Source organism: Scylla paramamosain, chromosome 2 (genome assembly GCF_035594125.1).
Source record: "Scylla paramamosain isolate STU-SP2022 chromosome 2, ASM3559412v1, whole genome shotgun sequence".
NCBI classification, from domain to species: domain Eukaryota; kingdom Metazoa; phylum Arthropoda; class Malacostraca; order Decapoda; family Portunidae; genus Scylla; species Scylla paramamosain.
Genome location: NC_087152.1, coordinates 17,874,307 through 17,895,679, shown reverse-complemented (window position 1 = coordinate 17,895,679; position 21,373 = coordinate 17,874,307). Strand labels below are relative to the sequence as shown.

The 21,373-nt window shown below is 39.4% G+C and overlaps 2 protein-coding genes across 2 annotated transcripts; one reads left to right on the top strand and one right to left on the bottom strand.

Moving 5' to 3' along the window:
• The first annotated feature begins 5,143 nt into the window (after positions 1–5,143).
• LOC135107006 (uncharacterized) lies at positions 5,144–7,329 on the top strand. Its single transcript, XM_064016541.1, has 4 exons — positions 5,144–5,358; positions 5,448–5,907; positions 6,014–6,464; positions 7,100–7,329. The coding sequence occupies exons 1-4, from the start codon at positions 5,144–5,146 to the stop codon at positions 7,327–7,329; spliced, it is 1,356 nt and encodes a 451-aa protein (XP_063872611.1).
• Positions 7,330–7,809: 480 nt separating this feature from the next.
• Positions 7,810–16,419, bottom strand: LOC135111231 (glutaredoxin-3-like). Its single transcript, XM_064024383.1, has 9 exons — positions 16,253–16,419; positions 11,170–11,272; positions 10,872–11,033; positions 9,815–9,953; positions 9,456–9,583; positions 8,750–8,856; positions 8,523–8,633; positions 8,258–8,345; positions 7,810–8,081 (listed from the first exon to the last, which is right to left on the bottom strand). Exons 1-9 carry the CDS (start codon positions 16,300–16,302, stop codon positions 7,989–7,991), a joined length of 981 nt encoding a protein of 326 aa, XP_063880453.1. The 5' UTR covers positions 16,303–16,419; the 3' UTR covers positions 7,810–7,988.
• Between the last annotated feature and the right edge of the window lie 4,954 nt (positions 16,420–21,373).

Genomic DNA, 21,373 nt, shown 5'->3' with positions numbered 1-21,373 from the left:
AGAAATGATGAAACGGGCTCTCTCTCTCTCTCTCTCTCTCTCTCTCTCTCTCTCTCTCTCTCTCTCTCTCTCTCTCTCTCTCTCTCTCTCTCTCTCTCTCTCTCTCTCTCTCTCTCTTTAAGCTATCACTAGAATCATGAAAACCCTGAAAAACTATAATAACTTCCACTTGAGCATGTTAAAGCTGTCAGGACGTTTAGACGTTTGAGAGTACAACCCTTGCTTCTGATCCTCCTCCTGATTACGCTTGCAATGTTTAACTTCCTATATCAGTGAAAATATAATTACAAATTCCTGATAAATTTGTAGTGGATGAAATGTGCTGAGCAGAGAGAGAGAGAGAGAGAGAGAGAGAGAGAGAGAGAGAGAGAGAGAGAGAGAGAGAGAGAGAATATTGGCCAAGCACCGAAGCGAATTTCTGCGTCCATTAGTATCCTGAAACTCAAGTTTGTCGCGTTAATCTAACTTTCCATGGGAAAGAATACAAAGAATAATAGCTATTTTTTTCTTTTAATTTCCCAGGTGATGTTGAAAACTCCTTAACATGTAAGTTTCATGAGTGCAAGATTAAAACATTTTGCAGACACACGAAAGATAACATCAGTCATAATGAGAGAATAACAACATGGGTCTACTAAAAGCCTGTCAGTTCTGTATAAACTGTCTGAAGTGTACGCAGACTCGAAGACCATAAAAAATCTCCCACCTCTGCCGACACTGCGACGAGGCCTGGGGTCTTTCTGGACGACAGCTCGGCCAAACTATCAGGGGTAATACACGCACGTACACACACCGCCAACCCTCTAGGCTAAGGCTTCGAAACCAGCGCATCATATCACATTTATGACGTCTTTTTTTTTTTTTTTTTTTTTTTTTATCGAGATAGGTGAAATCTTTAGCTTCATAAGACGTTAATATACTCCCCTATTACATACTGTCCTCAAGTGGTAACAAAAACATTCAACCAGTAAATACCTGGTTCTGAAACCACGGAAGGTTAATCAGAGTATATACGTGCATGTTACCCGTGATAGTTTGGCTGAGCCGTCGTTCAGAGAGACCCCAGGCCTCGTCGCAGGGTCGGCAGAGGTGGGAGACTTTTTATGGTCCTCGAGTGTACCTAATATAGTAAGGGTGAATCTAAGGGTCGGCATGAAAAGAGGGTATGGTTATAGTGGAAATGCCACACCTGCTGGTTTCTTGCTGTTTTCCTCTTATGCTCTCATTGCCTCTCATCACCATGCTCATCCTTAAAGCTATCTAATATTTACGACTAAGAAAGTACTTGTTCCCAAATTATGAATATTTTTCTGAGTTTTTTACAGATATTAAAAAAAAAAATGTTGATTCTTTATGTATAAGGAAAGTCGAATTTTTATTCAATCATTCATAACTTCAATATTTCCTTTGTATTATTTCATATACTAGAAAAGATCCGTTATATTTTTATCCATTAGGAAGATTGAATTTTCTTCAGTCATTCGTAACTTTGACTTGACGCGCGTAACCTCCTCCATCCTTTGTCTCATTAGTGGGTGTCTCTCGGGACTCCCTGCCAGACTCTCGTGGCAATGCGAGTATTAGCCTTCCTAAAAGTTTCTGAATAATTGTCCCTAACTTTCCATTTTTCTTTTTACCAACGGAGAGTGGATATCACTAGAATTCCTCCATCTTCGTTTTTTTTTTTTCTTTTTTTCTTGGTAGCCTTTCGTTGCCAGCCAACAGACATCCTGAGTGCCAATTAAGTTATTCCAAATTCGCAGTTATGAAGCTTTTTTTTTAAGTACATTCTTTTCACAAGTACTTAAGTACCCTTCTCTTACCACAGGCGCACTTTATCCAGTTCACATCTTCATACCTTGTGTTGTGTACGCCTCTCTTCAAAACTGTAATAATTTATCGATATTTGAGTTAGCTATAATCATCCATCCAGCTAACAGCGCCTCCAAGTTTGGTATTTGATCCATATGTCTACGAGAACTCCTTTCTTCAGTGGAATCCAGTCGCTTTCTGTCAACGAACCAGAACTTTTCTCATTTCTCAAGAAATTGGGCCATAATTTTCATATCTTATATTCTTCCATTGAAGCGGCGGCGAAATTTAATACGTTGTGATGCCTCCGAGTGTATATGTGTGTGTGTGTGTGTGTGTATGTACAAAGCTTGAGCTACACCCATGCCACCATGTGGTCTTGTCCACATATGAGTGCCTATCTAGTCTTTCTCCCTCAGTTGATATAGACCCTTCATCGGTGTGTGTGTGTGTGTGTGTGTGTGTGTGTGTGTGTGTGTGTGTGTGTGTGTGTATGCATGATGACGTGTGCATGTAGCATTGCTTTAATTAATGCTGACGAAATACAATTAAAATTCTTCATCTCATTAACTCTTCTTTTCCCAGTAAACAAGATATGGACTGCTTAAACTTTACGTTACCCAACACCATTATAAGTTTCTCTTTGGTTACAAACACTAGCCCTCTCTAGTTGCCACTTAGCTGCTTATTTATGGTCCTTGATGCCTCTTGCCTCCTTGAAGTGTCTGCGAGGGGCGAGGCAATAAGGAAAAAATATATCTATCCACTTTTTCTTTTCGGGTTTACTTTTATTCAGTGTTCACATTTACTTATTTATTCGTATTTTCTTAATGATGCTTCAGTCTACTTTAAAAAATAGAGATAAAACATCAAACAACACTGAATGACAGTACGCAATGAAATATTCAGACAGGTGCATATCAGTTGTGGATTTCAGTGCGTCACCTACCAGTTGATTTTATAAACTGATTCTCAAATAGTGATATATGACTGGAATAGCTCAGTAATCAGACAGTTAGTGCCAAGTCAATAGTAGGTGAATTAGTGGATAGCAGTGATAGATGAATATAGGTAAGTATTTTATTTTATACAAGGACGGTCACGTGTAGGCCTATTGAGTTCTTGCAGCTTCCCTTATTTTCTTGTGTTCCTAACATAATTAACCTGATTACTGGGCGACTCGCAAATCTTAATTGTTTTGGTCAACTTTGTAAAGTAATGACTGACTGGTGGTAAAGTTGGAAGAGAGGTGTTTGAGAGAGAGAGAGAGAGAGAGAGAGAGAGAGAGAGAGAGAGAGAGAGAGAGAGAGAGTGGGGAAGAGAGAGCGCTGAATATATAGATACCTGTGATTGTTAAGGAAGTGATATTTGCACGTGTGTGTGGATGGGGAAGAGGAGGAGGTGTCTCGTACACGTAACAAGAATGGAATCAAACTCTAGGAAGTATTAGACATGCAGTACACTTTTTTTTTTTTCAGTAAGGCTTCAGTAGCGCCAGACATATATGTACTAATTGAGCGCTCAGTTGCCTGCGTGAGGAGCCACAGCACCGCTCACTATAACCAGGAGCAATAGAATTATTTTAATGGACCTTGACAGTTTTCATGGTCGTATCTTACTGAACACAGCCTCACCCTCGTATGAAAAGACAAGCTGCAAACAGCAAACAGCCTCTGTCAAAGGAATTTTAAGAACATAAGAAAAACAAAGGGAAGCTGCAAGAACCCGTCAAACATTTTTTTTTTCTTTCTGTAGGAGGGCCACCAGCCAAAGGCAACAAAACTTTAATAAAAAAAAAAAATGTCCACTGAGGTGTTGGTCCCCGAACAGTCGAAAGCGGTAGTCAAAAATTACAGGAAAGTGTCTTGAAACGTCCCTCTTAAAAGAGTTCGTCATAGGAAGGAGGAAATACAGAAGCAGTTAGGGAGTTCCAGAGCTTACCAGAGAAAGGGAAGAATGACTGAGAATACTGGTTAACTCTTGCTTTAGAGAGGTAGACAGAATATGGGTGAGAGAAAGAAGAAAGTCTTATGCAGCGGGGTCGCGGGAGGAGGGGAGGCATGCAATTAGCAAGATCAGAAGAGCAATTAGCATGAAAATAGCGGTAGAAGATAGCAAGAGATGCAACACTGTGGCGATGAAAAGAGGTTGAAGACAGTCAATTACGGGAGAGGAGTTGATAAGACGAAAAGCTTTTGATTCCACGCTGTCTAAAAGAGCGGTATGAATAGAACCCCATACATGAAGCAGACCCTGTGTTACCTTTCTATTCGTCGTAGAAAGCAGTATTTGCTCTAATAAGAAAACATTATACGGCACCTTTAAGATATTTACCCTTAATAAGTTTAGCCGTATTCATACCAGCATACTTGTTGCATTTTCCGTTTACTAAAAGAAGAAAAGGAACGCTGACCGGGTAGATACATGCATGATTCTTTTGAGGAACACCCGCGACAGAAAGTGACAGAATAATGCGCAGACCAGTACAGACCAACAGACCAGCCTCTGTGAGTGTTGCATGTACACCTTGTACTGCACAAGTCACACATACACTGTCTTGTGGAAACAAAATCATACTTACGTGTTGAGAAATCAAGGCTGTCTGGACTTTAAAATATTTAGTCTTTTCTCTTTCTCCTTTTCAAGTTTCTATATTGATCGTCATACTTCACTTCATCAGACCTTAGAACTGACGCTGATGCAATAAGTTTCTAAGACTTTATAGAAGTAAAAGTGTGAATTCATAATTTTAAGCATTTTTTTTCGTATAATTTTAAAGTAAATTTCATGGAAACTTCATGTTTCCACATGTTTATCTATAGGTAAACTTTTGGATGTAGTATTCTGGCCCAGAGTTTAGAGAAGATGGAGAATAAGCAAGCCGACGCTCAGTTGCTCAGCTCCTAGCGGCACCAACAGGTACACTGAACACGAGTCGCCAGCGGAGCCTCGGCCGGCCGGTGCCGTGCACCGAGCGGGTCGGGCGGTCGTGCGTCTGGCACGTGGGAGACGTGCATTGATCATCCTTAAATTCATGTAATTTTTCACACATTGAATGTGCATTGTGTGTGTGTGTGTGTGTGTGTGTGTGTGTGTGTATTTGTTCAAACACCCTTTATTCTGACATTTCTTTTCTTCCGATTGAGTCACTAGGTGTTGTTCTACATGAATTCCACGTAATTTAACGTGACGTTTCCTGTAAGCGGTGCGCATTGAGTTGAAAAACTGACATTCAGCCAGCAGTAAAATCTAAATTGGTTGCAGGAAGGTTAAATCTCGATAATCTAAAACTGTGTGAAGTGTCCTTCAAAGTGAAGCCACTGCCCCACATATGGCTTGGCAGGCTGATGGCCAGACACAAAGTGTTGCTGGAAGTGCCTTCTCTCAACACCAGCACCAGTGCCTTTCCTCACCACCAGCACCAGCACCAGTATCTTCTCTCAACGCCAGCACCAACCAGCACGAGTGCCTTTCCTCAGCACCAGCACCAGTGTCTTCCCTCAGCAGCAGCACCAGCATCAGTGCCTTCCCTCAGCACCAGCACCAGTGCCTTCCCTTAGCACCATCACTAATGCCTTCCCCCAGCACCAGCACTAATACCTTCCCTCAGCACTAGCATAAGTGCCTTCCCTTAGCACCAGCACCAATGTCTTCCCTCAGCACCAGCACCAGTGCCTTCCCTCAGCACCAACACAAGCACCAGCGCCTTCCCTCAGCACCAACACTAGCACCAATGCCTTCCCTCAGCACCAGCACCAGTACCTCCCCTCAGGACCAGCACCAGTACCTTCCCTCAGCACTAGCATCAGCTCCAGTGCCTTCTTTCACAGCACCAGCACCAGTGCCTTCCCTCACAGCACCAGCACCAGTGCCTTATCTCAGCACCAGCACCAGTGTCTTCCCTTAGCACCAACACCTTTCCTCAGCTCCAGTACCAGCACCAGTGCCTTCCCTCAGCACCAGCACCTTCTCTCAGCACCAGTGCCAGTGCCTTCCCTCACAGCATCAGCACCAGCACCAGTGCCTTCCCTCAGCACCAGCACCTTCCCTCAGCACCAGTACCAGCACCAGTGTCTTCCCTCAGTACCAACGCCAGTGCCCTCCCTCAGCACCAGCACCAGCACCAATGACTTCCCTTACCACTAGCACCAGCACCAGTGCCTTCCCTCAGCACCAGCACTAGCACCAGTGCTTCCCTCAGCACCAGTGCCTTCCCTCAACACCAGCAACAGCACCAGTGCTTTCCCTCAGCACCAGCACCAGCACCAATACCTCTCCTCAGCACCAGCACCAGTACCTCCCCTCAGCACCAGCACCAGTACCAGTGCCTTCCCTCAGCACCAGCACCAGCACTAGTGCCTTCCCTCAGCACCAGCACCAGTACCTCCCCTCAGGACCAGCACCAGTAACTTCCCTCAGTGCTAGCACCAGCTCCAGTGCCTTCTTTCACAGCACCAGCACCAGTGCCTTTGCTCACAGCACCAGCACCAGTGCCTTATCTCAGCACCAGTACCAGTGTCTTCCCTTCGCACCAACACCTTTCCTCAGCTCCAGTACCAGCACCAGCACCAGTGCCTTCCCTCAGCACCAGTGCCTTTCCTTACCACCAGCACCAGCACCAGTGCCTTCCCTCAGCACCAGCACCAGCACCAGTGCCTTCCCTCAGCACCAGCACCAGCACCAGTGCCTTCCCTCAGCACCAGCACCAGCACCAGTGCCTTCCCTCAGCACCAGCACCAGCACCAGTGCCTTCCCTCAGCACCAGCACCAGTGCCTTCCCTCAGCACCAGCACCAGCACCAGCACCAGTGCCTTCCCTCAGCACCAGCACCAGCATCAGTGCCTTCCCTCAGCACCAGCACCAACACCAGTGCCTTCCCTCAGCACCAGCACCAACACCAGTGCCTTCCCTTAGCACCAGCTTTGAGTCCTTGATAATATGAAGTCTGATGATTATGATTGCAAGTTAAATAAGGTTTATGCACAAACCCATTTATTTTTCTTTTTTTTTTTCTATTTATTTGTGGAGCTTGACCTATAAATCAATTTTAGGTGGATTTTTTTTTTTACAAGGAATGAGTTCTACATTATGCAACTTCCATGATTCAAGGTACTTGCTTTAATCCTAATTTTTTTTTTATCTCAAGTTCCATGTTCTTCAAGATTCCATACACATAAGTTTTAATACTGCTAACTGAAGAGTGGCAGTCATCATGTATTGACAAGAACTTAACTGACTTGGAATGACAGATGACTGTACCATATTCACAAGTCATGCTGAATTGCAGCCATGTATGTGGTATGGCTACCTGCAAGTGTAATGACAAGGAAGCCTAAATATGGTGTGGACATCATTCCTCTTCTGTTTTGGCAACTTAGTAATGTGGAGAACATAAAATCTATAAGGGCAGAGATGTGGCCTTGCTGGTATATGAAAAGACGAGAGAACTTGATGCTTTTCTTCAGTTCTGCCAGCAAAGGACAATGGGAGAGTGCAGATGTGGTGGTGGCAGTGTGAAGAGAGGTATGTTGCCTTTTCAGTACAGAGAACAGGAAAAGTGGTGCCAAGTTTCAAAAATACCTACAAATGTTTGCCTTCCAAGCAGCTATGACTCAAGTCAGGCAGTGGTGACATGTAGAGAGGCTATGACTGGCTGGCTCTCTCTCATCCAGGAACAATCAAAGACATAGAAGGGAACACATCATGACCCTCTCTGCTCTCTGTCCTGATGAGTGGATTGTTATCACAGCAGGCAGACATGTGAACTACTTATCTGCTGGACATTAATTTACTTCACAGTACTTTCACAAGGGGAGTAGAATAAACACTATACCCTTTCATGTTGTGGTTGATGGTAAGTGGAGATTTTAGCTAGTCATAGTAACACTACACACTGATGTTTTCCTCCTCATGAATAGCTAACACTTTAAGCAAAATCCAATGAAAAAAAAAAAAATGCTGGCCAAGATAATGAAAAATTCTTCATATACACAAGTATTAAAATAAACAAGTACTACTTTATTAGTGTTATTACAAGAATGTTTCACATAGTTTTCCCTAAGAAAGCTGGCATAATACTTCAATATCTCCATGTGATATCAATTTATTTTCCAATTATTACAGGTTTACTGTTCTCATCTTAATGTTACTTGCCTTTTACTAACATACTGAAGGTTCTACTCTCCCTTCAAGGTTCCCATTAGTTCTCCAGATGTTTGAAGTTCTTTAATAATGTCCAGGCCTCCAACTAGCTCCCCTTTCACATACACCTGGAGAGAGAGAAAAAAAAGGAACATACTTATGATGATGACTGCAATGCCTGTTCTGATGCACTTTATTACCAGTTTGGCCTCAAATTCAGGAGAGAATCCACTGATACACGAACATCCAGCACAACAAAGAATAATGTCAATCAATATCAATATTTTCCTTATAATAACAGCACCTGTGGATAAGTTGGCCAGTTGCTGAATGTTTTCAGTCCTTGTCGAACTTCCTCATCAGTCAAGATATCAAAAGTTTCATACGGAAGCCTGAAGTAAAATACAAATGTAAATATATGAGCTATCTCCAAAAAGAAAGCAAACTTTTCAAGTAGCATACCAACTGGTCAACTGCAATTTGCAAATTAATGACATTCCTTAAAAGAGGCTCACAAGTCAAAAGAAGATTTTAAATATTTATCACCTATATGAGTCAATATTTCTTACCCAGTATCATTGAGAATCCCAATCATGGTCTTAGAAAAGCCACACCTTGGTGCTTCCCGATCTCCCTTCATGAATACCATCAGTGGTGCCTTGTTTATTAGCATCTTCAACCTGGAAATATACAACCATAAACACAATGTCTTGCTCACTAATGATTTATCATGGAATGAAACATCATAAAAGCACATTATATTTTATTTATACAAAATAAGGAACAAAATTCTTACCTATCTTCTAATTTCTGTTTCTTTGGAAGCATTGAACTCAATTCCCCAGACGCATCCATTTCCCTAAGGATGTCCAACCCACCAACCAGTTCTCCATCAATATAAAGCTGAAATAATACGTCAGATGACAAAATAGACCATTATAAATACAACATACCTAGTTTATAAACTTATACTTAGCAAGACATCAAATATCATGGTCTTTATACCTTCAAGACTTACTATTTTGTCCATTTGGTGTGCATATGAGTAACAAAGACAACAATACTGCTCATCAGTATTGTGATTGTGCAGCACAGCTTTGCACTCTCTCTCTCTATTCTTCATGGCAACACATATCAGTACCAAGGCATGTTTCAGCACACAATTTACAGATGAAGTGAAAGCAAGACCAGAATGAGACTGAAATGTGTTAGCAGAATCACAACTGATCATAAACACAGAAACAATCAGGACTGCAGATATTGCTTTACTATATCCCTTTGTTAGCACCAACTCAGACAAGCTTTGTCTGAGCATGTTGGCAGTAAGGTTAACCAGCACAATTTAGATGTCTACCCCACAAAACAGCAGCCAATGGGGTTAAATATCCTTTTTCTGTTACCTATGTATGTTCTCTCCCCTCTTTTGAGGTTGCCAAAGTACACTGAAATTTATCTTAAAATTCTGTCCAGTAAGACTAAATATTCAAGGTAGCCTTACAAACCTGTGGATACGTTGGCCAGTTGGAGTATGTCTTCAGGCCCTGCCGAACTTCTTCATCACTTAAAATATCAAAACTGGAGTAATCTGCTTCAAGCTTATTGAGGAGTTCAATTGTTGTACGACTAAATCCTGCAAGAAACAAAACATTTCTTATTACCATTATGGATAAAATTTAGTATAAACTCGGTAAGCCAGCCAAAACAAAATATTGGGAATTTAAAAAAAAAAGTGAGGGTTGGTATTTTCTGCTTCTCAACACTATTTCATTCTTTTCTTTCCTGAAGAAATAGATAATTTGGCAAGCAGATACATTACTCCCAAGAAACTATGAGTAACAGATCCAGGAGCTGTGGATCTTACCACATCTTGGTGCATCAGGTGAACCTTTCATAAAAAGCATGCACTTGGATGAGTTGATCAGCTTCTTCAGACGAGTGTTGAGGTCTTGCTCTGGGGTGGAAGCAGTTGGGGTACAAGACACAAGTGAAGCCTTGGCAGCCTAGAAAAACAAGATTATGTGTGTTTTCTTCCTTAAATGCAATACATATTATAAATGATGAGCTCATCAAAGTCCAGCAGCAAGCAGTGACTCTCATAACCATGAGTAATCCCATGTCTAAAATAAGTTAATACATGAAGGCAAAACTCATGAATCAAAAACTCCTAATTTTCCATTTCTTATGGATAAAATTTTCATAATGAACATCCCTTTCAAAATCATGGCATTCAGTGGCGGACTGAGGGGAGCTGGGAGGGGTCCATGCGGTCCTGGCCCACCCTTTTGCATTTTTTTTTTTTTTTTGTCTAAAGTGCATGTATGTATAAAAAAATAGTAAACTTAACCTAATGGTCTCACCCAAATCCTCAAGCTGTATGGAATTTCTGCACTTTCAAAAATTATGGATGTGGAGAGAGAAAAAAAAAAAAAAAAAAAATATATATATATATATATATATATATATATATATATATATATATATATATATATATATATATATATATATATATATATATATATATATATATATATATATATATATATATATATATATATATATATATATATATATATATATATATATATATATATATATATATATATATATATAATGGCCCCCGACCCCCCACCTTTTCAAATTTTTGGGTACATCACTGTTGACATTCTATCTTAAAAAACCTGGCAAACCATGAAGCAAGAACCTGTTTGTTTAGGTGTCTTATGAATAATTCCAGTATCAAAAATTCCCTTTTTTATGCTCACCCACAGGATTTCTCCCATAACAGGCTGGATTATGTCAGGATTCAGTGTTCTGGCATGAGATAGTTCTAGAACTGACATGGCTGAAATTTTCAAAAAGAACTCTTTATGGATGGGATTTACTTTGGTTAAATTTATATAGAAGGTCTCAAAACTCACTTGTGTCTTCACTTTATTGGTGAGGTCTGCTGCATTAGCACCCTCCACCCTCTCCACCACCTGGCCACCTCGCAGCAACAGAAATGTGGGGACTGCAGCAATCTTGTACTTCAGGCTAACTTCTGACAGGTCTTCAGCTGGCACAATACAAAACCGGACATCCTGAAAGACATGAAGATAATATGAGCACATGGTACTTGAATTCACAATTACTGAGTCATAAATGGTCAAATGATTTAACAGTCTTCCGTCACTGTCTATATGGTGAAAGAAAATGTAAAAAAAAACACTACGTTACCTTCAACTCCAACTGTTTACCAAGTTCAGTAATAACATCATTCATCTGCCCACACTGAGGAGCCCAGTCAGCCATGAAATGTGCCACAAGTAAACCATCCTTTCTGAAACAAAAGAAGCAATAATTATAATATGCCATTATGAAACAAGACTGATAATGATTTCTAGACGAGTTAAAACCACGAGTGCAGAAAATCAAAAATTTTATGTTTAAACTTCACACAACTCACATATGCCCAGTTTTAGAATTTGGTTCTGTTATTTGGAACACTAACATATTACAGATGTGATTTTAGTAGAATCAGTCCTACAAAGATGGACTAAGCATATATCTGGCCTAGAGGAGAAATCATATCATAACAAAGAACCCTAAAGCTTTTTTCTGTCAAAGGAAGACTTCTCTGTGCTGACCTGACAAAGTGTTGGAAAATATTCCACAATTTGTCCCAAGTCACTTTTACCTGTCCACAATATTCTAATGTATCACAGAGAGAGAGAGAGAGAGAGAGAGAGAGAGAGAGAGAGAGAGAGAGAGAGAGAGAGAGAGAGAGAGAGAGAGAGAGAGAGAGAGAGAGAGAGAGAGAGAGAGAGAGAGAGAGAGAGAGAGAGAGAGAGAGAGAGAGAGAGAGAGAGAGAGAGAGAGAGAGAGAGAGAGAGAGAGAGAGAGAGAGAGAGAGAGAGAGAGAGAGAGAGAGAGAGAGAGAGAGAGAGAGAGAGAGAGAGAGAGAGAGAGCTGCAGCCAGTAGCGACGAGCTAGTGAAGGTGCCTCGATCTCGCTCTAGCCAACACCAGCGCACCTACACAGCCAGGACTTCGCGGCTGTGGAACATGTTCACGGCGGCCACGCCCCAAGTGCAGGACATGTCTACGCACCAGGTGAAGCTGGCAGCCCACAGCTGGCGTAGCACGCACCTGTCCCCACTGGCGCTTTAGATTTTTATTATTTTATTGTATTAACATTATAATCTTTATGTTAAGCATGTATAGTGTTATTCCTGTTAAAAATACTATCATAGGCTTTTTAAATAATTCCACACTCAATGTGGAATTTTAAGCCTTTCTGTAAATATTTGTTTAAAAAAAAAAAAAAAAAAAAGAGAGAGAGAGAGAGGGGGGGGGGGTGCATGGAGAGGCACCAGTACATAAGAAGGCCAACTGCCCCTGTGTCCCGCCATGCCCTCCAACAAGTCTTTCAGGAGATCCGGTCCTGTTGGACAAATGTCGAGAACTCCATAGCAGAATGGTGCAATCCCAAAAACAAAAGGATTTAGTTGGTTCTGTGTCCCATAGAGGAGGGAATCCCCAATCAGCTGTCCAACATGGCAGCACACCAGTACCTAGTGTTGGTGGCCAAGCTGGTGGGTCTGTTCTGTCTCAGTGTGGTAGCTATGATGTCGCTGTTGGGCAGAATAGCAGTGGATGCGATAAGTGTGATAGGTTTCCTCCTAAGCTACTATGTATGGGAGTATCTGAGCATGTGATTGATGACATTTGTGAGGTGGGAGGTGCTGGGGTTGAGTATGTTTGTTCACATTGTAGATCTCGCCCTGTTGCTCCTGGGGATGGTAGTGGTAAGAACTCCTCAGGTGACCCAGCTATAGCTCAACTATTTGTTATGGTGAAATCTATGTGTACAGCTATTGACAAGCTATCAGATAGGGTTGACTCTCTAGCATTGCATCCATCCTCTGCCTCTGTCTCTTCAACTCCAACTCTCTCTAGGGAGGACCTGAGACTCTCTATTCATGAGGAAATAGTTGAGATGGAGGAGAGAAGAAAAAGGAAGGAATCTGTTACATTCAGAGGAGTAAATGTTGAGTCTGATGAGGACGCAAAGGATAGCATTGCAAATATCCCTCACTTCCTTGTGAACACTACTCTACCAATGCCTGATTTATATTGTACTGACAGAAAAAAGGGTCTCTACAGAGTAAAAATTACTGATGATGGCATGCATAGGCAATCAAGCGTTCAATGGTGTTTACATAAATAGAGATTTCACATTCCAGCAAAGAAATGAACTCTATGAGAGGCAGCAAAGGAATAGGTTAGCTGGTGCCACAGCACAGCAATACTCAAGATCTATTTTTTATCACAAAAACTGATAGATTAGTTTCCTCTAATGTTCTTCCTCCATTTCCCAATTGTGATCACTGTGTTATACTTTGTGGGTATATTTTTCAGTTCAAACTTTTGATGTCAAATATTGAATCTGCATCCCCTTTCTGGACCAAAGCTAATTTCAAACAAATTAACCAATTCTTGTCTACTATCGATTGGGACTTAGAATTCCAGAATATGAACACTAACAATTCATACAACAAATTCTTGTCATTTGTATCATATCTTAGAAGAACTAATGCTCCACAAAAAGCTTCTTGCTCCTCAATGCTCCACAAAAAGTTTCTTGCTCCTCAACAAAAGCCCCTTACAAACCATGGGAATTCAAACCTCCTAGAACCCTTATAAAGAGTCAAAAGAATTGCTAGAATCACTACAAGCAAATGAGATCAGTTCATGGTAGACAATCTGTATTTACTAGTGAAGCACTGCAGGCATTTCTTGATGTAAATTTATCAATATAGAAATTTTTCCATTCAGAAACAGATTGGTTATGAAGAAGATATCCTTAATAACTTGCACAAACACAAAATATTTCACTCTTACATACATGGGAAAAAAGTAGGTTGTCCTTCCGTTGATCCTCTTAGTGATGCAGACACCTTAGTATCTGACCCACAAGAGATGGCTAAGCTGCTGGGTACTTCCTTTGTCTCAGTGTTTACAATTCCTTCAGGTCTCCCAGTCTCCACACCAAGTACATGATGGCTCCTTTCACCATATTCACTTTACAGTACATGATGTAGCTACAGAATTGAGTGCTATCAACCTTTCATCTGCAATGGGACCAGACTCTGTCCATCCAGCATTACTTAAACATTGCTCCACTAATTTAGCATATCCTATGTTTAAAGTATTTTCCTTGTCTACTGAGTCGGGGGAGATCCTTGATATACGGAAACAATCTTCAGTAGTCCTCATTTTCAAGAAAGGGAAAAGAAGTGATCCTCTCAAGTATTGTCCAGTAAGTTTCACTTCTGTCAGCTGTAAAACTTTAGAGAAAATAATTGTTACTGCACTATATGAATATCTGGAAGCCAATTAAATACTTAATGACAACCACTCTCACAGGTCTGTGGAGGATCATCTCTTACTAACCTACAATGCAGTCTCAGAGTGGATGGACAGGGGCAATATGGTTGATCTTTTTCTTTTTGATTTCTCAAAAGCCTTCGACACTGTTAACCACCAGATTCTATTTACTAAACATATTTCACTGGGTATTAATGGTTCTGTTATCTCTTGGATTAGGATATTTCTGTCTCACAGGACTATGGAGGTTGTTGTGGGTGGACAGCACAGTTCTTCATACCCAGTGATTAGCGGAGTGCCACTGGGTCCTACTCTTTTCCTTATATACATAAATCGCATCTCCACTACTTTAGTATCCAACATAAAATTATTTGCAGATGACGTGAAATTGTATCACTTAATAAGGCCTCAGAATCTCAATACAGTGTTGCAGTGTTTGAGTACTATGCAAAAAGATACTGATTCACTGGTTACAGTTACTGAATCATGGGACTTAAAGATTAATGCAAACAAAACTAAACTTATTAGTTTTGGTACCAACCTCTGTCAGTCCTACGATCTGAGTTCATATTCATTTTACACCATTAAAGTCAATCCTCTAAGCTCCAGTTCTGCTGCAGTAGATCTCGGCATAACTGTGGATCCAACTCCAAGATTCCATCTCCATATTCAAACCCTGGTGTCAAAGGCTTCAGGTCTGGTATACTCTTTACTTAAGTCAACTTTATGTCACTCTCCTTCCTTTATAGTTAAACTTTTCCTTACGCACGTACGTTCACTTCTTGAATTTGCATCTCCATTATGGAATACAGGTTATGTCAATGACTTATCACTTCTTGAATCAATTCAATGATAATGGACTAAGCTCATTACAGGTTGTGAGGGTATGTCCTATGACCAGTGACTTAAAACTCAAGATCTTTACTCTGCGAAAGGAAGACTCTTGCGGGCTGATCTCATCAAATACTGGAAGATCTTCAATGGCATGTCAACTACATCTCCTTCTGGCTTATTTACTATGGCAAGAGATATTACAAGAGAGCACAAGTTTAAGATTTTTGTGCAACACAGTACCTCTGAAGCCAGCCACAGATTTTTCGCAGTTCGTGTGGATATGTTGTGGAAAACACTCCCGTCAGAGGTAGCTGAATCTACCAACCTAAACTCTTTAAAGAAATGACTTGCCATATTTTTAAGAGATTCTTTATTTGATTTTTGAACTTGTTTGCTTTTCATTGTTCTAAGTGGGCTTATAGCACACTTTCCAGTCTGATCTTTATCCAAATTAATTCACATTGATGGCCTCTTTAATGGGCTGGCGTGCTAGCCAATATGGGGTTCCCTCCTAGCAAGCCCAACCAGGTAAGAACAACCAGGTAAGAACCATCCAGAGTTTGGGTTGCTGTAGTTAGGTAACACCTCTTCAGCCTTAGGGCTTCCTTACCCAGCCATAATTTATTTATTTAAATATTTTTATACTTCTTTTAGTAAGGTAAACTATTGAAATCACCAACCCTTATTTTCTCATCACCTCATCCCTCCCAGTGAAACAAATTATTTGGTTGTCTGGTTGTTTTTGTGTTAGTCACAGGTCATTCATTTACACATCATTTGGCATTTCTAAATATGTGACTGGGTAAGTCAGCACACTAACAAGAGAAGCCATCTTTTTAAAATATTTCTTCATCCACTGTTGCATTCATGCTAAACACAGATGTTGCCCCCGAAGGCACCTTAACTTGCCCAAACGTCAAACTTGTAATCAGTATTAACTGCATTTAAAAAAAAAAAAAAAAGTATTTGTATAAATACACAAATATCATGGTTTAAGTTCCTAAAATTCATTAATGACTCGGCATTGACCTGATAGCCGCCTGTATCCCAGCTCTCATAGCCACTGTGTTCTCTCTATTAAATACATGATTACTTACTTTAATAATTCAGTGAATTCTTGTTCAGTGGCAACCTTAGTAACAGACATAGTTGCGCGGTGTAGTGTTAGTGATGAGTGAGAAGGAAGCGGCGGTGTGAGAGCACCAATAGCAACAGCAGTCACGCAGTGTCCTCAGTGGCAGCCGGCAGGGAGGCTGACGATAAATGTTTACCAAAAGCGATATTATTTGTTTCGTATATTTGAGATTTTGTTTCATTCTGCTTTACGTACTTTACTATTCTCTTATATTCTATGCATTGGGAAGGGAAATAATTTGATAGAATAATTTTCCAATAACTTCTTAACTTACTCAGTTTCAAACAGTTCAGATTTTTTTATAAAATTTCAATTAAAATTTTCTTTTCTTTTAATTAAAGGGCAATTAATTCTAAAAAGTGCAAAATATTAAGGAACTTTTTGAGCAGAAACTTTTCAATGTTTTATTCTATAAAAAAAAATAAATAAATAAATAACAACAATTTTTAATTAACGAGAGCATATGCATTTTAGAACTGTAGCTGCACTACGATACATCTTCTGCAACATTATATTATCCCGTTTTTTACTACGATACATCTTCTGCAAAATTATATTATCCCGTTTTTATACGGAGTCGCTATTTTTGATGAGTTTCCTCCATCTAACCCTGTCCTCCGCCACTTCAAGGTCCAAGTTCTTCTCACTGTCATCTGCCACAAAACAGTCCTTCCATCTCGTCCTGGGTCTTCCTCTCTTCCTCCTGCCACCCACTTCCATGTCCATTATTTGCCTGTCACAACTCCCTTCTCTCCTCATAACATGACTAAACCATCTCAGCCGCGCCTTCCAGTACCTTCTTACTCACACTTGTTACCTTACTCGTAACTGTTGCTTTTATGCCTTCATTCTTAATTCTGTTCTTCCTTATCACTCCACTCATCCACCTCAGCATTCTCATTTCTGCCGTTTCCACTTTCATTCCATTACTCTTCATTGGCACAGTCTCTAGAGTCTAAATCATACATCATAGCTGTTCTATAAACTTTCCCTTTTAGCTTCATTGTCGTTCTTTTGCGCTACGATGCATACCGCCAGAATTTTAATTCCTGATGTTTTGTTATGGACTTTGCAGATAGCTCATATTCGACTTTTTTTTTCACGAAAGTATCACGTATATACGTCACCAACGTTGCCACTGACCTGTTGAAGAAAGCCTACTTGCGACACATTTCATGGTTGACTGCCGCTAGGGAACAGGAGGGAGTGCGCTCTCCGGTATTGTAATGTTAGATGATGCAAACTCGATCGTTTATTCATCACTCAACATGCCATGTCTGGTACAAGTTTCAAAATCATTCTCTCTCTCTCTCTCTCTCTCTCTCTCTCTCTCTCTCTCTCTCTCTCTCTCTCTCTCTCTCTCTCTCTCTGTGTGTGTGTGTGTGTGTGTGTGTGTGTGTAAAGGAGAGAGAGAGAGAGAGAGAGAGAGAGAGGGAGAGAGAGAGAGAGAGAAAGTTGTTACTACCATCTTAAAGGGGCACACTTATCGCATACTTTAGTTTGTGTACCATCTATGCAATAACCCTGAAGCACCTCTCATGTTGAACACCCATGCATGTATATCAACCTTTACAGTCAAAAGATCGCATTCTCAAACACCACCTTGCGCCATCATCCATTTCTAGTATAGCCATCGATTGAGGCTCAAAGGACATCCAAGCTTCGTATCATTCGTCGTTTCCGTAATGTTAGGTTGGCTCTGTGTAAACGAGTCCTCTTCTCCAGATATCTTTTGTTGTTTGTATTTTTTTTTTTTTTTTTAGATTGGTCATAATTCCTTCTTTCCCCTCAAACTGTCGAATCCTCTCTTCTCCAGTTCTTTCTCTCCATCTAATCATATGTTTCTTCCATTTTTTTTTTTTTTTTCTCTCTCCACCTTTCATCTATGTCCCTCTCCACCCTCCTTTCCCAGCCACTCCAGATATGGATGTTAATGTAATTGTCCCCTCTTAACCGCAAAACTATAATATATATATATATATATATATATATATATATATATATATATATATATATATATATATATATATATATATATATATATATATATATATATATATATATATATATATATATATATACATATATATATATATATATATATATATATATATATATATATATATATATATATATATATATATATATATATATATATATATATATATATATATATATATATATATATATATATATATATATATATATTAATGACCATAATAAAGTAAAAATAATAATAATGATGACAATAATAATAATAATAATAATAATAATAATAATAATAATAATAATAATGATAATAATAATAAAGAAAATAAAGAAATATATAGAGATATATATATATTCTCTGATTCGCAGCCGCACGTAACTTCAGTTATCTTTCTACAATCAAGGACATATCACATTCCGTGGTCTGGTTCTTGTGAGGCACACACACCACTGCGACACTCTCGTTCAAAACGCTAAGAGTAGAGGCACCAGCTGCAGGTGCATAACAAATGACCAGCTGCAGGTGCTTAACGAATGTGCTGCAGTAACGTGAGCTGTTCTCCGGTAGTTTTTTTTTCTTTTTTTTTTTTTTTTAATTACTATAAGCATGGGCTCCTACTACAGCAGTATTACCAAAACGTCAGGCGAACCCGGTGGGGCTGCGGGGTTCTCCTCAGTGAAGAAAGATCTGGTGAGTGACAAATGATTTTACCCACAGCAAGATCGCTGTTGGCTGTAGTAGTAGGAGTAGGAAGAGATCGTTGGTGGTAGAGATGATGAGATGAGGAGAGAGGAGAAATGATCGTGCAAAGGGGGATGGGTCATAAGTGATGAGTGATGAGGAAATTATGGTAATTGAGAGGTGATTCTTGTTAATGGGAAACCAGAGAACAGACTGTAATCGAACTCGAGGACTCCATTGCAACTGTTGGTGAAACGTAGATGGGTTGGATGTGAATGTGAATGGTAAAGGAGTTTGGTACAGCAACAGTAGATATACAGAAATAGAGGTATACATTTATATTCCATTTTTGTCCCCATTTCGGGCCTCGGTTCTCATGTGTGTGTGTGTGTGTGTGTGTGTGTGTGTCCAGGATACATCAGAGTTGCCTGCTGTGTTGCGTGCATCCATGTTGTACAGTACTGTGCCTGTGCGGTTTCTTGATTTTTTTTTTTTTTTTTGCTTTTAACACGCACCATTAATCTTTGTCTTGTATAATGCCTCCTTTTATTTGCAATCTCCCTAACCCTCAGTATTAGGCTTCCTTTATCCTCGTCGTATTTGGCATCTCTTCGTTCTCGATCCCCCCCCTCCTTCATGTTTTAGACATCTTGGACGGAGTGAAGAGGAATGAAGAGGAATTTGTTTCGTATATTTGAGATTTTGTTTCATTCTGCTTTACGTACTTTACTATTCTCTTATATTCTATGCATTGGGAAGGGAAATAATTTGATAGAATAATTTTCCAATAACTTCTTAACTTACTCAGTTTCAAACAGTTCAGATTTTTTATAAAATTTCAATTAAAATTTTCTTTTCTTTTAATTAAAGGGCAATTAATTTTTAAAAGTGCAAAATATTAAGGAACTTTTTGAGCAGAAACTTTTCAATGTTTTATTCTATAAAAAAAAAAAAAATAAATAAATAACAACAATTTTTAATTAACGAGAGCATATGCATTTTAGAACTGTAGCTGCACTACGATACATCTGCTGCAACATTATATTATCCCGTTTTTTACTACGATACATCTTCTGCAAAATTATATTATCCCGTTTTTATACGGAGTCGCTATTTTTTTTTCTCTCTCCACCTTTCATCTATGTCCCTCTCCACCCTCCTTTCCCAGCCACTCCAGATATGGATGTTAATGTAATTGTCCCCTCTTAACCGCAAAACTATAATATATATATATATATATATATATATATATATATATATATATATATATATATATATATATATATATATATATATATATATATATATATATATATACTCGTATATATATATATATATATATATATATATATATATATATATATATATATATATATATATATATATATATATATATATATATATATATATATATATATATATATATATTAATGACCATAATAAAGTAAAAATAATAATAATGATGACAATAATAATAATAATAATAATAATAATAATAATAATAATAATAATAATAATAATGATAATAATAATAAAGAAAATAAAGAAATATATAGAGATATATATATATTCTCTGATTCGCAGCCGCACGTAACTTCAGTTATCTTTCTACAATCAAGGACATATCACATTCCGTGGTCTGGTTCTTGTGAGGCACACACACCACTGCGACACTCTCGTTCAAAACGCTAAGAGTAGAGGCACCAGCTGCAGGTGCATAACAAATGACCAGCTGCAGGTGCTTAACGAATGTGCTGCAGTAACGTGAGCTGTTCTCCGGTAGTTTTTTTTTCTTTTTTTTTTTTTTTAATTACTCTAAGCATGGGCTCCTACTACAGCAGTATTACCAAAACGTCAGGCGAACCCGGTGGGGCTGCGGGGTTCTCCTCAGTGAAGAAAGATCTGGTGAGTGACAAATGATTTTACCCACAGCAAGATCGCTGTTGGCTGTAGTAGTAGGAGTAGGAAGAGATCGTTGGTGGTAGAGATGATGAGATGAGGAGAGAGGAGAAATGATCGTGCAAAGGGGGATGGGTCATAAGTGATGAGTGATGAGGAAATTATGGTAATTGAGAGGTGATTCTTGTTAATGGGAAACCAGAGAACAGACTGTAATCGAACTCGAGGACTCCATTGCAACTGTTGGTGAAACGTAGATGGGTTGGATGTGAATGTGAATGGTAAAGGAGTTTGGTACAGCAACAGTAGATATACAGAAATAGAGGTATACATTTATATTCCATTTTTGTCCCCATTTCGGGCCTCGGTTCTCATGTGTGTGTGTGTGTGTGTGTGTGTGTGTGTCCAGGATACATCAGAGTTGCCTGCTGTGTTGCGTGCATCCATGTTGTACAGTACTGTGCCTGTGCGGTTTCTTGATTTTTTTTTTTTTTTTGCTTTTAACACGCACCA